This window comes from Phocoena phocoena, chromosome 11, assembly GCF_963924675.1.
Source record: "Phocoena phocoena chromosome 11, mPhoPho1.1, whole genome shotgun sequence".
Taxonomy (NCBI): Eukaryota; Metazoa; Chordata; class Mammalia; order Artiodactyla; family Phocoenidae; genus Phocoena; species Phocoena phocoena.
In genome coordinates, this window is record NC_089229.1 from 15517900 (window position 1) to 15535994 (window position 18095).

The 18095-nt window shown below is 41.5% G+C and overlaps 1 protein-coding gene across 1 annotated transcript; it reads left to right on the forward strand.

The window, feature by feature from the left end:
- Nucleotides 1-2850: 2850 nt before the first annotated feature.
- Nucleotides 2851-13196, forward strand: MTERF2 (mitochondrial transcription termination factor 2). The gene is made up of 3 exons (XM_065888010.1): nt 2851-2892; nt 4665-4763; nt 11981-13196. The coding sequence occupies exon 3, from the start codon at nt 12009-12011 to the stop codon at nt 13194-13196; it is 1188 nt and encodes a 395-aa protein (XP_065744082.1). The 5' UTR covers nt 2851-2892; nt 4665-4763; nt 11981-12008.
- The last annotated feature ends 4899 nt before the right edge of the window (nt 13197-18095 follow it).

Consider the following 18095-nt stretch of genomic DNA (forward strand, 5'->3'; position numbering starts at 1 on the left):
TCTCCAGTAGGCCAGTTCTTACCATTTGGAATTATAACCATTGGCTTTTGTTTTCCCATCTTTATTAGTGATGTTCAGTGTGGTAATTGTATTTAAAGGTAACTCAAAATAAATTTGAGTCAGAAATCCAGAAACAATCATTTTTATTTTTAGATGATACACATTTTAAAAAGTATTCTGGATAATGAATTAATACTGATCAATAAATTCATTACTGAGAAAGAAATGAGATGAAAGAAAGAAAATGAAAGAAAAAACTGCCTTATCTTCTTTTATCACTGTTAATAAGGAGTAATATTTTGTTTTTCACACCTGTACTTTACATCCTGCTCTTTGGACCTGATTGTACTATACAGAATTGAGAAATTCATTGACTTGGAATTTACCATCACCATTTGGGGAATAAAAGATGCAGTTTTCATATGAATAAATCAGTATTTTAGTAAAAGAACACTATTTCAACATAGGCACTGATATTTTACTTTTAAATGTAGAAGGATTTTCATATGTTTGGGGGGTGGGGTGGGGAAAGCTTTTTTCAGTTTGGTCTAAATTGTGACTAAAACAAAAAAATCACCAAAAGGGAAAGAGAGGTATCAATCAATGTGCTCCAACTGAGCAAATGCACTATGTTTAAATACAGTGTTGTCCCCCTAACTGGAAGGGTTAGTGTTCTAAAAACCCCACAGGTGGTTGAGGGATTTTAAGACATTTTGATCATTCAGAAGATACTTCTTGAACTCTTATTACCTAAAACTGTGCTTAGAAACTTGGAAAAGCTGAATTGAGGGAACTACGTTTTTAAGTTTTTCACATTCACTTAAAACAGTTACTAATTTGGGGTATAAAAGACTGATAGCAATATTACTTTTAACCATCTCTTGTGTACTAGAAACTTCAGGATCTTCCCACAATTTCAAACATATGTTTGTATTTTCTTGTAGGTAATATGCCTAATACTAGGTTCTAGGTTCTTTGAACCCCTGTTTCTCCATCCAAGTGTTTTTCTGATTGTATGGTTCTAGAAATGAACTCTTTAAACTAGGATGGAAAAAACTTTGGGTAGCATTTATTTAAGACAACTGGCATAGCTAAGTTGGTCAATTTCAAGTGTGATTACAATGCACAGGGTTATATGTATTATCATTCCTCATACAATTATGTGGAGCCCTGATATAAGCTGCTAGCACCTTAATGCACATCTCTGCTCCCTCGCTCCTGACCAGTGACTGCCGCATGCAGTTCTAAGGCCCTAGTTTACATTCCTTAACGTCCTTCTCTTTTCTGTATCCTACTTTAATTCCCTTTTCCTAGATGCAGGTGACACACTTTGGTTAGTCTGGACCCCAAATCCTTGTATTTCAGGAAAAAGAGTGCGATAAAGCCATGAATAATGGGGGTTTTGTATATGGGTAACTCAGAGGGAGAAGGGTTACTGGGCAAACACTCCCCTACCTCACATACATTAGCCACCCAGTTAATTCTAGAATATCCTGGAGATCAAAGTTGACCTAGAGACAAGGAGCCAGGATTCTTGCTGCTACTCTGTGGAATTAAAGTGCAGCTTGTCAGTCCCTCTCAACAAAGCCATTGAGCACAAACTGGGTAATAAGGCTAGACTCAAAGATTTGGTTAGCATTTCCTGAGTCCCTACCATGTGCCAAGCACTGTTCATAGGAAAATTAATTCCTCAGTATCCACAAGGACACTCCACAAGGAGAGAGGGCCATCTTGAAGAACTACAGTGCTGCGCGCTAAGGTGTTAGAACTGTGCCCTGTATACTGTGAAATACGCAAAGTGAGGGGACTACATACAGGCTGGGAAAATCACAGCTTTCCTGACCCCCAGCTCCACACCCAGCATAGGACAGCTAAGCCAGTCAGGGCACCCTGTCCTTGGAAACATTCACCTCTAGTTGTGATTAATCATGTCATTGGTTGTTAATGTCTTTGTTCTCCACTAGAATGTAAACCTCATCAGGATAGGGAATGTACTTTATTCCCTCTTGTCTTGTGCACCGCTGTTTTGTCATTGCAGCTTCACATGCTTGACACTTTAACAGGCATGCCATAAATATGTGTATGGATAAATATGAGAATAAATGGGACAGACATTGAGCCTGGCTTTAAGGAGAAATTTGTTAGTCTATGAGGTTGGCGTCACAGGTAATAATTAGAATGTAAAGCACCTAGCAGTTTATCAGAAAAGGTGAGTATTTGGGTGAAAGCGTTAGGAGGGAGGCCGTTAAAGATGCATCAGACACTGTAGCTGACTGCTGGATTGGGGTGGGGAGGGGGCAGGAAAGCTAGATATGTACCAGAGAAGTTTCGGGATTTTTAAAACTACGTTTCTTTTGTAACTTAGTTCTTTACCTATCGACTAATTTTGGGAATTCTGAATGGCTGTAGCTTAAAGATACAGCGGTTTGAGTTATTTCTACCCTTTTTTTCTCCCGGGCTAGTGACACTCCCCAAGGGACAAAAGGACTGAAACTCCAAGTTCTCTGAAATACTGGGAGGGAAAGGGTGAGAAAATGCCGGAAGCAATAGTTGCCGGCCAGAGGCGCTGTTCCCCGAACAGCTGACTCGCACGCTGGCCCAACTCCGCAGGTCCCCTCCGCTCCGCTCGGCCCCGCCCCGTCGCGTCAGGAGGGTCACGTAGCCTGCGCCCCGCGCCCTGATTGGCTGCGTTGGGAGCTCTAGGGCGTATCTGTGGGTTCCGCGAAGCGGGGCCGGAGCTGCTGAGGGGAATTGGCTGGCGGTTTGGGACCCTGGCCCCTGTTCCCAGGCCTCGGGAGGACGTCAGGCTGCGGGGAGCCTTGGCCTGGGGAGGCGGGGAGGACGGAGCCAGAGACCCGGAACTCGCGCCTTGTGCAGAGTGGACGCCGACAGGTGAGTCGCCCCGGTCCTGCGCCCCTGGGGGTGATCGTCTCCGGCCGCACAGCGGCCGAGAGGCTGGAATCGGGAGCTGCCCACCGTGAAGCCAGACTTCCCGCCAGCTGCTCAGCTCCGCCTGGCTGGCTCGGGAGCTGGGTGGACGCTGGGGCGCCGCAGGTCGGAAGTTTCTCTGGATATGAGCGCAGGCCCCACATGATGGATGTGCGGCTTTCGATCGCTCCCCAGTATCCTCTGCTTTGGGCCCTCGTTTTTCCTTTCTTTCTTACAAACATTGGGGTTAATTTGAAACTGTCAGCAGGTCGTACATGTTATAAAAGTAGAAGTTAACTGAATTACCGGTGTTCGTCGAGGGAACCGTGTTATGAAAATTGTGCATATTACAGAAGTGGGTTTCACTCCTCAAAAACGCTTAAGAAACATGAAGTATCAGAAAATAAACCACGTTGTGATTTACAAAACATTTACCTGGATCATTGCTATGTGCAGAGCACAGGGCTAAGAGCAGGACTCAGCTAAGCTGTTGGGTTTGAATCCAAGGTCTGCCCTTTATTAGCTGACCAACCTTGGGCTACTTTACGTGCATCTGTTAACTCATCTTTAAAATGAGTTGCTGTGATGGTTTAAAGAGTTTCTGAATGCTTTGTCATTTATGGTATTAATTAATTTAACCTTCACAATCACCCAGGATGTAATCTTCACGAACACCTAGTGATGCCATTTTCCTGGTGCTTAAACTGAGGCACAGAGAGGTGAAGTGACTTCCTCAAGTCACAGCACAACTAATGACCAGGAATTAAGCCCAGGCAGCCCACAGCTTTACCTACTACATTAAGTTGTAGTGAACTTGGTTTGTCATTGAGTTTCAGTTGACAGATACTGATTTTGTTTCTGTGGACCAAGGTCTTTGCTGGGTACAGGGGATAAAGTAGAAGAGCACGCAGACCCTGCTTTCCAGGTGCTTGCAATCTGGTGCAGCTTGTTCATAGACTGCAGGGTGCTCATGAACCCTGCTAAAGTCTTTTGCAAGATGTGAGTATGGGTCCTTTTCTGGAAAAGAGAAGGAGTGTGGCTCACACCGTGTTCTCTGGTGGGTCTGTGATTCAAAGGTATGAAGAAACATTTTAGCAGAAAAGCTAGTATCTAGCATAACGCCTGACACACAGAATGAGCCAAACAAACAAAAACAAAAAAAACTGGTTGAATGAATGAAGAACTTACAGGAGTATAAGTGCCACAGTAGGGTCAAGAGCAGGGTGCTGTGGAAGAGCACACATGAAAGTCACCTGCCCAGGAATGCCTCCTAGAGTCAGCAGTGCCAGCCAGGTGAAAGGTAGGGAAGCAATTCATTGGAACATGGCAGTGAACATTTCTGCCCTCATGGAGGGTGAGACAAACCACTCATGAACAGCTGCAGCTATGACAAGTGGCACATAGGAACAGTCCATGGTGATAAGAGAGCCTGTCAGGGGGACAGGAAGCCTCATCTATTCATGAAGGGCAGGGAACTTTCCCTGAGAAAGTGACACTTAGACCTAGGAGTTAGGAGCATTGCGGGCATGGGGGGTAGCCCTCAGTCTTCAGAGACCCAGTGATGGGAACAGGTAAAGCACCAGGGGCAGAAAGGAAGCTGGTGCAGCTGGTGTAGGCAGAGGGGTACAGGAGATTTGGGTGGTGACAAAGCCTAAGACAAAGAGGCCTTGCAGGCCATGGTAAGGCTTTTTTACTTTGTGTCTTTATCCTAAAGTGCCATCGAAAAGTTATTGCAGGGAGGTGACAAGATCACATTTTGAGAAGAAGCTGGAAAGAAGCCCAAGTGGATTAAGAAGCCCCGGATGAGGACAGGATCTCTGAGGAGAAACTCGAAGGTAAGAAGAGGAGAGGGCCTAGAACCAAGCCTTGAAGATGAGCCTGCAGAGGAGACAACTAAAGGACAGTCAGGAGTGTAGGAAGGAAGGAGGAGAACCAGGGGAGTGGGAGGTTTTGGAAGTCAGGTATGAGTATTTCACAGAGAAAGTGGTCACCTATGCTGAAAACTGCCGGTGTCAAAAGAGGGAGGAACTAAAACTACTCATTGGCTTTAATCACATGAAAGTTGTCTTTATGGGAAGTTGTATACATAGGAAGAGAGGAAATGGAAAGAAAGAAGGAGCTGCAAAAATTAACCTGAGGGGAAGAGAAAAATGGGATTTTAGTTGGAGGGGCAGTGAGAGAAAGAGCCACTGAGGTGAAGGGTGGGAACCTCAGAGAGGAGGATGCAGCTGAAGGAGTGAATACATGAGAAAGAAGGGCTCTAGACACTTCAGGCCAGAGAGGCTGGGATCAGCATAGGAGCAGGAATTACCCTGCATGATGAAAGATGTCATTGTAGGGAAGGGGAGATAGCAGAAGGTTTATGTTTGGTATGATGAATTGCACTCCTTTCTTTGTACAAATTAGAGGCAAGGATATTGGTTGAGAGTGAAGGAGAGAATGGGTGTCAGGGGAAGCTGGAGGTCTGAGTTGAGAAGATTTGACATAGTTGTTGGGGGATGTGAAAGAGTGAGTTGACCAGAGATTGTTTTAGGATGGTCTGGCAGAGGGAGCCAAGTATACAGCAAAGGCCGGAAATTAGCCACGTGGCTCATTCAGGGAATGGCAAAAATAGTAGGGGAGTGAGGACAGAGGCTAGCTAGAAACAGAAACTACATTAAATACAGTATAACAAAGGAGGCATCACAAATCATGGGGAAGGAAAGGATTGTTCAAACATGGTGCTTAGAGATAGCTAACCTATTGATAAAATCTATTTACATTCTTAGCTCACAATCAGAAATTTCAAATGAATTAAAGGAGCTAGCTTTTAAAATTCAAACAAAGATCAGGTGCCTTCAATGTGGCAGAGGAGTAAGACGTGGAGATCACCTTCCTCCCCACAAATACATCAAAACTACATCTACATGTGGAACAGCTCCTACAGAACACCTACTGAATGCTGGCAGAAGACCTCAGACTTCCCAAAAGGCAAGAAACTCCCCACATACCTGGGTAGGGCAAAAGAAAAAAGGAAAAACAGAGACAAAAGAACAGGGATGGGACCTGCACCTCGGGGAGGGAGCTGTAAAGGAGGAAAAGTTTCCATACACTAGGAAGCCCCTTCACTGGTGGAGATGGGGGGTGGGCACGGGGGGGAGCTTCGGAGCCACAGAGGAGAGCACAGCAATAGGGGTGCAGAGGACAAAGAGGAGAGATTCCCGCACAGAGGATCGGTGCCGACTCTCACCAGCCCGAGAGGGTTGTCCACTCACCCGCCGGGGCGGGCAGGGGCTGGGAGCTGAGGCTCGAGCTTTGGCATTCAGATCCCAGGGAGAGGACTGGGGTTGGCTGCGTGAACACAGCCTGAAGGGGGCTAGTGTGCCACAGCTAGCCGGCAGGGAGTCTGGGAAAAAGTCTGGAACTGCCTAAGAGGCAAGAGACCATTGTTTTAGGGTGCGCAAAGAGAGGGGATTCAGAGCACCGCCTAAATGAGCTCCAGAGATGGGCGCAAGTCACAGCTATCAGCACGGACATCAGAGACAGGCATGAAATGCTGGGCTGCTACTACAGCCACCAAGAATCCTGTGTGCAAGCACAGGTCACTATCCACACCTCCCTTCCGGAGCCTGTGCAGCCCACCACTGCCAGGGTCCAGTGATCCAGGGCCAACTTCCCTGGGAGAACACACGGCACGCTTCAGGCTGTTGCAATGTCACGCCGGCCTCTGCTGCTGCAGGCTCGCCCCACATTCCATACCCCTCCCTCCCCCCCAGCCTGAGTGAGCCAGAGCCCCCTAATCAGCTGCTCCTTTAACCTCATCCTGAGTGAAGGACAGACGCCCTCAGGCGACCTACACACAGAGGTGGGGCCAAATCCAAAGCTGAACCCCAGGAGCTGTGCAAACAAAGGAGAGAAAGGGAAATCTCTCCCAGCAGCCTCAGGAGCAGTGGATTAAATCTCAAGTGCACATGGAACATTCTCCAGGGTAGATCATATCTTGGGTCACAAATCAAGCCTTGGTAAGTTTAAGAAAATTGAAATCGTATCAAGTATCATTTCCAACCACAACGCTGAGACTAGATAGATATCAATTACAGGAAAAAATCTGTAAAAGATACAAACACATGGGAGGCTAAATAATATACTACTAAATAATGAAGAGATCACTGAAGAAATCAAAGAGAACATCAAAAAAATACCTAGAAATAAATGACAATGAAAACATAATGACCCAAGACCTGTGGGATCCAGCAAAAGCAGTTCTAAGAGGGAAGGTTATAGCAATACAATCCTACCTCAAGAAACAAGAAATGGGACTTCCCTGGTAGCGCAGTGGTTAAGAATCCGCCTGCCAATCCAGGGGACACGGGTTTGAGCCCTGGTTCAGGAAGACCCCACATGCTGCAGAGCAAATAAGCCTGTGCGCCACAACTACTAAGCCTGCTATCTAGAGCCCGCAAGCTACAACTACTGAATCCCACGCACCTAGAGTCCATGCTTCATGACCAGAGAAGCCACCGCAATGAGAAGCCCGCCCACCACAATGAAGAGTAGCCCCCGCTTGCCACACTGGAAAAAGCCGGCACGCAGCGAAGACCCAAAGCAGCCAAAAACAGAGAAAGAAACAAGAAACATCTCAAATAAACAACCTAACCTTACACCTAAAGCAATTAGAGAAAGAAGAACAAAAAACCCCCAAAGTTAGCAAAAGGAAAGAAATCATACAGATCAGATCAGAAATAAATGAAAAAGAAATGAAGGAAATGATAGCAAAGATCAATAAAACTAAAAGCTGGTTCCTTGAGAAAATAACCAAAATTGATAAACCATTAGCCAGATTCATCAAGAAAAAAAAGGGAGAAGACTCAAATCAACAGAATTAGAAATGAAAAAGGAGAAGTAACAACTGACAATGCAGAAATACAAAGGATCATGAGAGATTACTATAAACAACTATATGCCAATAAAATGGACAACCTGGAAGAAATGGACAAATTCTTAGAAAAGCACAGGCTTCTGAGACTGAACCAGGAAGAAATAGAAAATATAAACAGACCTATCACAAGTACTGAAATTGAAACTGTGATTTAAAATCTTCCAGCAGGGGCTTCCCTGGTGGCGCAGTGGTTGAGAGTCCGCCTGCCGATGCAGGGGACACAGGTTCGAGCCCTGGTCTGGGAAGATCCCACATGCCGCGGAGCAACTAGGCCCGTGAGCCACAACTACTGAGCCTGCGCGTCTGGAGCCTGTGCTCCACAACAAGAGAGGCCACGATAGTGAGAGGCCCGCGCACCGCGATGAAGAGGGGCCCCCGCTTGCCGCAACTAGAGAAAGCCCTCGCACAGAAACGAAGACCCAAAACAGCCAAAAATAAATAAAGAATTATTTAAAAAAAAAAAAAAAATCTTCCAGCAGACAAAAGCCTGGGACCAGATGGCTTCACAGGCGAATTCTATCAAACATTTAGAGAAGAGCTGACACCTATCCTTCTCAAACTCTTCCAAAATATAGCAGAGGGAGGAACACTCCCAAACTCATTCTACAAAGCCACCATCACCCTGGTATGAAAACCAGACAAAGATATCACAAAGAAAGAAAACTACAGGCCAATATCACTGATGAACGTAGATGCAAAAATCCTGAACAAAATACCAGCAAACAGAATCCAACAGCACATTTAAAGGATCATACACCATGATCAAGTGGGATTGCAACGCTTCTTCAATATATGCAAATCAGTTAATGTGATAAATCATATTAACAAATTGAAGGAGAAAATCCATATGATCATCTCAATAGATGCAGAAGTTGTTTTCGACAAAATTCAACACCCATTTTTTGATAAAAACTCTCCAGAAAGTAGCCATATAGGGAACTTACCTCAACGTGATAAAGGCCATTTATGACAAACCCACAGCCAACGTCATTCTCAATGGTAAAAACTGAAACCATTTCCACTAATATCAGGAACAAGACAAGGTTGCCCACTGTCACCACTATTATTCAACATAGTTTTGGAAGTTTTAGCCACAGCAATCAGAGAAGAAAAAGAAGTAAAAGGAATCCAAATCAGAAAGGAAGAAGTAAAACTGTCACTGTTTGCAGATGACATGATACTATACATACAGAATCCTAAAGATGCCACCAGAAAACTACTAGAGCTAATCAATGAATCTGGTGAAGTAGCACGATACAAAATTAATGCACAGAAATCTCTTTCATGCCTATACCCTAATGATGAAAAATCTGAAAGAGAAATTAAGGAAACTCTCCCATTTACCACTGCAACAAAAAGAATGAAATACATAGGAATAAACCTACCTAAGGAGACAAAAGATCTGTATGCAGAAAACTATAAGACACTGATGAAAGAAATTAAAGATGATCAAACAGATGGAGAGATATACCATGTTCTTGGATTGGAAGAATCAACATTGTGAAAATGACTCTACTACCCACAGCAATCTACAGATTCAGTGCAATCCCTATCAAACTACCACTGGCATTTTTCACAGCACTAGAACAAAAAAATTTCACAATTTGTATGGAAACATGAAAGACCCCGAATAGCCAAAGCAATCTTGAGAAAGACAAACAGAGCTGGAAGAATCAGAATCCCTGACTTCAAACTATACTACAAAGCTACAGTAATGAAGACAGTATGGTACTGGCACAAAAACAGAAATATAGATCACTGGAACAGGATAGAAAGCCCAGAGATAAACCCACGCACATATGGTCACCTTATTTTTGATAAAAGAGGCAAGAAGATACAATGGAGAAAAGACAGCCTCCTCAATAAGTGGTGCTGGGAAAACTGGACAGCCACATGTAAAAGAATGAAATTAGAACACTCCCTAATACCATACACAAAAATAAACTCCAAATGGATTAAAGACCTAAATGTAAGGCCAAACACTATAAAACTCTTAGAGGAAGACATAGGCAGAACACTCTATGATATAAATCACAGCAAGATCCTTTTTGACCCACCTCCTAGAGAAATGGAAATAAAAACAAAAATAAACAAATGGGACCTAATGAAACTTAAAAGCTTTTGCACAATAAACAAGACGAAAAGATAGTCCTCAGAATGGGAGAAAATATTTACAAAGGATTAATCTCCAAAATTTACAAGCAGCTCATGCAGCTCAATATCAAAAAAACAAACAACCCAATCCAAAAATGGGCAGAAGACCTAAATAGACATTTCTCCAAAGAAGATATACAGGTTGCCAACAAACACATGAAAGGATGCTCAACATCACTAATCATTAGAGAAATGCAAATCAAAACTACAATGAGGTATCACCTCACACCAGTCAGAATGGCCATCATCAAAAAATCTACAAACAATAAATACTGGAGAGGGTGTGGAGAAAAGGGCACCCTCTTGCACTGTTGGTGGGAATGTAAATTGATACAGCCGCTATGGAGAACAGTATGGAGTTTCCTTAAAAAACTAAAAATAGAACTACCATACGACCCAGCAATCTCACTACTGGGCATATACCCTGAGAAAACCATAATTCAGAAAGAGTCATGTACCACAATGTTCATTTCAGCTCTATTTACAATAGCAAGGACATGGAAGCAACCTAAGTGTCCACTGACAGATGAATGGATAAAGAAGATGTGGCACATATATACAATGGAATATTACTCAGCCATAAAAAGAAACGAAACTGAGTTATTTGTAGCGAGGTAGATGGACCCAGAGACTATCATACAGAATGAAGTAAGTCAGAAAGAGAAAAACAAATACCATATGCTAACACATATACATGGAATCTAAAAAAAAAGAAAAGAAATGGTTCTGAAGAACCTAGGGGCAGGACAGGAATGAAGACACAGACATAGAGAATGGACTTGAGGAAACGGGGAGTGGGAAGGGTAAGCTGGGATGAAGTGAGAGAGTGGCATGGACATATATACACTACCAAATGTAAAATAGCTAGCTAGTGGGAAGCAGCTGCATAGCACAGGGAGATCAGCCTGGTGCTTTTTGTCCACCTAGAGGGGTGGGATAGGGAGGGTGGGAGGCAGGTGCCAGAGGGAGGAGATATGGTGATGTATGTATAGGTATAGCTGATTCACTTTGTTATACAGTAGAAACTAACACACCATTGTAAAGCAATTATACTGTAATAAAGATGATTAAAAAAAAAACAGGGACTGAAAAATAAATTTCAAACAAAAATATAGAAGCAAATAGGGATGAATTTTTATCTTCTCATCTGATGCATAAAAGCAGTAGGAATCCTAAAGGAAAGGGAAACTTCCCTGATCCTTTGACCAATTAAAATTAACCGATTTGTCCTGACACATGCTACACAATGTATGAAGCTTGAAGACATTATGCTAAGTGAAATAAGCCATGGTCACCATTCCACGGCTAACCTGATTTTCTGTGGCTTCACTAGGGCAGTCACATGGCATTCCTCATTTTACCTGGCTGAGACTTATTTTAATTCTAGATTTATAAAAAAGTTTTTCACATAATTCTCATAAAAAAGCATATATTTATTCACTCATTTTAGAGAAAACAAATTCACTGACTTATTTTGATAATAGTTATTTAGCAAAAGAATATTTACTCTAAAATATAAAATTAGAGTTGACACCCCTCCTTAAAAAATATTTGCTTCAGCTAAACATCAGCTTGAAAATGTAAAATGTTAAAACAAAAAAAAGTGGGTGTGTGTAAATAGCGTATGTGTCCTAAACCTGAACGTATCAGAGTTGAAAGGGAATGTGTGTCAAAATAACATTTGAGGTTTGTGAATCTTTGAACTCCTTGTGGTTTTGCTACTGGTCTGTAAAATGGAACTAACTACTGCACGAGTTTGTTGCAAAACTCAGACAATGTATTTATAAAGTTTAAGATGTGAAGCAGTGTATTACAGTTACTTCATCAATTATTTAAGAGGCTCTATTTAATATACTCCACATGAGTTGTCTAATTTAAGTCCGTTTTATTTCCATGCTTACTACTTACAGCTCAAATTTGTGTTTGTATTCTGAAAGTCAACACCCTTTATGTTAAAAACCTGTATTTTCTTTGATATAGGTATGATGAGTACCTTCTGAGCCTCAGGATGGTGGGAATTAGCCAGTGGATTGCAGGCATGTTGTGGAAATTGCTGATGAGATCCCAGCCCTGCAGGCTCTGTTCTTTCAGAAAGATGCTATCAGCTCCAAAATACACACCTTTTCTAGCATCCTTCACCTATACAACTGATAATCAGTCAAATAGAGAAAATAAAAGGACAGTAGAAAAGCTCTATAAATTGTCAGTTGACATCAGGAAAATTCGAAGATTAAAAGGATGGGTACTTCTGGAGGATGAAACCTATGTTGAAGAAATTGCAAATATTTTACAACAGCTAGGTGCCGATGAGACTGCTGTAGCCAGTATCTTGGAACACTGCCCAGAAGCAATTATCTGCAGTCCACCTGCTGTTAACACCCAGAGAGAACTCTGGCAGTCGGTTTGCAAGAACGAGAAAGAGTTAGTTAAGTTAATAGAACAGTTTCCAGAATCTTTCTTTACTGTTCAAGACCAGGAAAACCGGAAGCTGAATGTTCAATTCTTTCAAGAGTTGGGATTCAAAAATGTGGTCATTAGTAGGTTTTTGACAACTGCACCTAATATTTTTCACACTCCTATTGAGAAGAATAAGCAAATGATAAATGTTCTTCAAGAGAGTTATCTAAATTTAGGTGGCTCTGAGGTCAACATGAAAGTCTGGCTACTAAAATTATTAAGCCAAAACCCATTTATTTTGTTAAATTCTTCTGCATCTATAAAGGAAACACTAGAATTTCTCCAGGAGCAGGGTTTTACAAACTTTGAAATTCTCCAACTTCTCTCCAAACTCAAAGGATTTCTGTTTCAACTTTGCCCAAGAAGTATACAGAACAGTATGTCCTTCTCTAAAAATGCTTTTAAATGTACAGATCATGACCTGAAGCAATTAGTTTTGAAATGTCCTGCCCTTTTATATTATTCCGTTCCAGTTTTGGAAGAGAGAATTCAGGGATTATTGAAAGAAGGAATTTCCATAGCTCAGATAAGAGAGACGCCAAAGGTTCTTGAATTAACGCCACAAATAGTACAGTACAGGGTAAGGAAACTGAATGCCTTAGGCTATAGAATAAAGGATGGATATCTAGCATATCTAAATGGAACAAAAAAAGAGTTTGAGGCTAACTTTGGTAAGATTCAGGCCAAAAAAGGAAGGCCATTATTTAATCCTGTGGCACCATTAAATATTGAAGAGTAACTTGCTGACTGATGCTTCTATCAGTGCTGAGTAAAACCAAGTAGCAAAAACTTAAGTGATTCAGGCATATTGTGGGCACCAGTAATTTTAAGAACCAACTTAGCTTCTGAGTTGTGTTTAAATGACCTCTAAGTAGAAAATCTCTCACTCAATTGCTGTACTTAAAAATATAAATTGCATTTATTTTAAATGAAGTTTGTAATTTTGACCTTGAGCTATTTTAAAAAATTATTAAATGGTCTATCAGTGTGATATTTTATAAGTGAGTAATTTCTAAGAAACTGACAAGTGCACTCCATTCAAAGTATGGATACATTTTTACTCATATAGCACATTTCACCTGGGATGCAGACCCAGCCTTCTTTCTCACCACCAGCTCTGAAACATCACTCTACTATGGTGTGAATTCTGTAGCTTAGTGTTTAGTGAAACATTAGCAAACTTCTAATACATTTTTGTGGAGAAAGTTGATTTCATCTCCAGGTTGGAATAAGGGAATATCTTTGAGAACCAAGTATTGCCCATCAAAAGGAATAATTAGAGCTTATTTGTGTGGTTTAAAATTGACTATTTTATCTCATGAAACACTTTTATGTGCATTTATTACTTTCCCCTTTTTATAGATGAGGAAACAAGCTTAGAGAGCCATCCAGCTGCCACATGCCAGAGCCCAGATTTACTAAGATCTGTCTTCTGTTCAAACCTTGTGAACAGAAAAAGGATTGCTTATGAGTTGGCATAAGAAAAGTCACTCCTACCTGACGTGCTAAAAGAGTACCAACTACAAATTTAGGGATTTTTATGAAAACATCTCTGTAAAATTCCTTAAATTTGAAATGATCTAATTTGTATAAACTTTCTGAAAATCCAGGTCTGACTGTAAAATATGAAAGGTAAAGTGTGTGATGGTTGGTACTGATTTTAGTTAGGTTTCAAGTTTCTATTTCTAAACTTTGTTCCAAGATAAATATTATGCAAATAAAGACTGGCTCACTTTCAGCTGTGGAGTTTGAACTCTAACAAATACACAAACAATTGACTCTTGACACTCAAACATCTGCGCTATGTGTGCGTGGCCTTAAGTAATGAAAAAATTATGAAAAACGCAGGCCACATCTTCACTCTATTCCTCCTTCATTCAGCAAATGCAGGTAACTCTCACTCTCCCAATCTGTTAAGTTCCTTAGTTAGGAAAGCGAAAGGTATCTCTGTGCAGCACCTAAGTGCTGGGCACATTGTGCTTTACAACTCTAAGAGCTGAGTACCACTGTTTATTGTTCTAACAGATGAGGACATTCAGGCACAGAGAGGGTAAGTCACTTACTCAAAGTCACACAGAAATGTCTGTTAAAGAGAAAGCATGGCAGCCAGTATAGTCGGGGCAGAGTTAAGTGATGGGAAGAGTGACACAAGATGAGCATCAACAGGTCCATCTAAGGAACAGGATCTCATTCTAAATGTGATGGGAAACCCTTTGGCAGATTTTAGTTTATGCTGACGAAATTATCAGCAGTGCTTTCACCCTCAAAAGTATCTCAGTTTGGAATACATTACACATTATATGGTCACCTTGGTAGTTCTATGTTAGATGTCAATTTTGAGATGCCTACAAGAATCTCAGCAGAGATTTCAAATAGAAAAATGGTGAAGTCTGGAGTAGTGAGAAATCAGGACTGGAGATACAGATAATCAGGGATCATCTGCGTATCTATGGTATTTAAAGCTATAGCTCTGGGTGAGACTGCCAGAAAGAAGATAGATTTGGAGTAGTGGCTGACCAAGCCTAGAAAGGACCAAGCCTAGAAAGTCTGCCAAGAAAAGAGGGCATTTTCAATAATATTGAATACCATGGGGAGGTCAACTAAGATAAGGAGAAGTGACTAGTGGATCTGGCTAAAGGGAAATCATTGGTTGGCCCTATCAAGAGTGATTCTGGGGGATTCCCTGGTGGTGCACTGGTTAAGGATCTGCCTGCCAATGCAGGGGACACAGGTTTGAGCCCTGGTCCAGGAAGATCCCACATGCTGCAGAGCAACTAAGCCCGTGCGCCACAACTACTGAGCCTGCCACAAGCTCATGAGCCACAACTACTGGAGCCCACGTGCCTAGAGCCCATGCTCTGCAACAAAAGCCACCGCAATGAGAAGCCCACATACTGCAACAAAAGAGTAGCCCCCACTCACCACAACTAGAGAAAGCCCACGCACAGCAATGAAGAGCCAATTCAGCCAAAAATAAATTTTTTAAAAAAAGTAATTCTGGTGGAATGAGAAAGGTAAGAAGGCAGCTAGAGTGGGTTGAAAGAATAGGAGATGAGGGCTTCCCTGGTGGTGCAGTGGCTAAGAATCCGCCTGCCAATGCAGGAGACATGGGTCAGAGCCGTGGTCCAGAAAGATCCCACATGCTGTGGAGCAACTAAGCCCATGCACCACAACTACTGAGCCTGCGCTCTAGAGCCTACAAGCCACAACTACTGAGCCGATATGTCGCAACTACTGAAGCCTGCGTGCCTAGAGCCCATGCTCTGCAACCAGAGAAGCCACCGCAATGAAACCTGCACACTGCAACGAAGAGTAGCTCCCGCTCGCCGCAACCAGAGGAAGACCGCACGTGTCAACAAAAACCCAACGCAGCCTAAATAAATATATTAAAAAAAAAAAAAGAATAGAGGAAGAGTCAGAGACTATATAGTTTTTCAAGAAGTTTTGTTGCAAAAGGAAGCAGAAAAATGGAGATTATGAGATTAATTTTTCTTTAAAGAAATAGTGGAAAATGTTTATATGCCGATGGGTATGACCCAAGGAGAGAGAGATGGATGAGATGGAAAATCAATTAATTTTAAGGATTAATATCCTTGAGGAAGTGAAGGTGGACTGACTTTGGATAAGAGCAGAGCTACTAGTCCTGGTCCACAGAGCATGGGAGCAGATGCAGGCAGGTTGATAAGAGTGTGCACTGTGAGAGGCAGGAGTCTTGCTGTCTGGTTGCCTCTTTTTACAGAGAGATTTAGAATGGGAGGAGGGGAGTATAGCAGGAGAGATGGAAAGAGGAGGTATGAAATAGTCACTTTGAGGAGTAGGAAAGTAAACAAACATGAAGGTATATAAGAAAGTTTAGCAGAGTTGAGTGGCCATGTGTGCTTTGTGGCCATTAAGAGCTTTGTCAGTATAGCAGCAAATGGGGCAGTTATGGTTACAGAAATGCATTTGTAGCTTACTCTAACTTGAAAAGTTTAAACTAAAATAAATCCACATTCATGGTCAAACATGCAGTATACTGACCTGTCCTTTAGACCAAATCCTAGTCCGTTATCTTTTAGCCCTTGTACCTCTGCCTTTTTCTATTCTTGCATTCTTACTCAGATCTTCCTACAAGTAAAATTTTAGATTTTCAAAATCAACCTAACAGGGGGAGATATCCTTACATAAAACACTAGAGTCAAATTTCATTTCCTCTGTGAAAAAAAGGCTATAACAAAATACATGATTTCCTTTAAACAGTTTATGTATAAATTCATATCTGTGGCAAAATGTAATTAGCTGCCAAAGTAAATATGATCACCCAGAAGACTTCCAGTGAGCTCAGACAGCCTGGTAAATCAAGCATACAGGCAGCACTCATGCCAGCAGCGGAATGAAGGACTAGCTACTGAGTTGTCCCCTTTGTTTCTGGACATAAGATGGAGAGGTTCTGACTTACACAAATTCAAAATTGTTACGGGAAATTCAACTAACACTGGAACTGTGCTTGCTCCATATTTGTAAAAAGGGAATAAAGATACTTTTCCTCATAAGGTCCTCATACTGATTAAATCAGAGAATTTATGGACAGTACCTGGTAGGTAAGTAGATGCCCAGTAAATATCAATTTTCTTCCTTCCTCCAACTGGTTCCCATCCCTTTGAGTCACTTCTGGCCAGTAAGAGGTCTAAGTTGGTTCCACAGCTGCTTAGGACAGAGGGAAGTGTGCTCCCTACTTTATAATTCCTCCATCAGTTCCCAAATTTTAGACTGCAAAAGAATCACCTGCAGAGGTTGTTAAACTGCAGTCTTGGATCCCACCCTGCAGAGATTCAGCAAATTGCAGTCAAACCCAGAAATCTGCATTTTTAATCTTTATTAGAGTTGTTTAAAATATATTTATTTCATTGTTGTGTTGGCATCAAAATTCATATTTGGAGATGTTCTGTCATGTTTGTGCATTAGTATCAAAAAATTAAAAAACTGGCTACAGTACTTTCTGAATTTCTATATAACTAAAATTTTCAGACTACCCTGTTTTAAAATTTCCTTTATTTCCTTAGATCTTTATGAAACAGTTCATCTTTTGCAGATCATAGTGCTTTATTAAAGATTCATGTCTTCTTTTCCCATTCCTTTAATACAAAAAAATTTATTCAATCATCAGTTATTTTCATCTGACATTTCACTAAGTACAGGATTCATAACGTCAACATTATTAGATCAGTCATTCAAGTGGGTCACACAAGTTTATCCTCATTGTGCTGAATACCCACTCAAAAGATAAGCTGAATAACAGATGCCTTCAGGTGTATACAACAACCACCTTATTAGCTTCTTGAAGTGAACTAGTACTGTTTAACAGGTCAGATTGCTAGTCTACGAAATAAACAGAAAAAGACTCAAGTGTACAGCTTTACGTATCATCAAATGGCAAGTTCATTTCAACAAGAACGTCTACAACTAACTTCATTTGTACAAGTTCTCTGCTATCATTGCAAAGCCTCTCCTGAACAAAGTTATAATTTAAAATTTAAAACAAACTTGATGAGATAAAATGTACCAGGTGGCTTTTCTGTAGCAGAAATTAATTACAACCATTTTTCCTCAAGCAATTTTAAAGACAAGCAAAGTTGAAAATAAATATTCAAGCATAAAC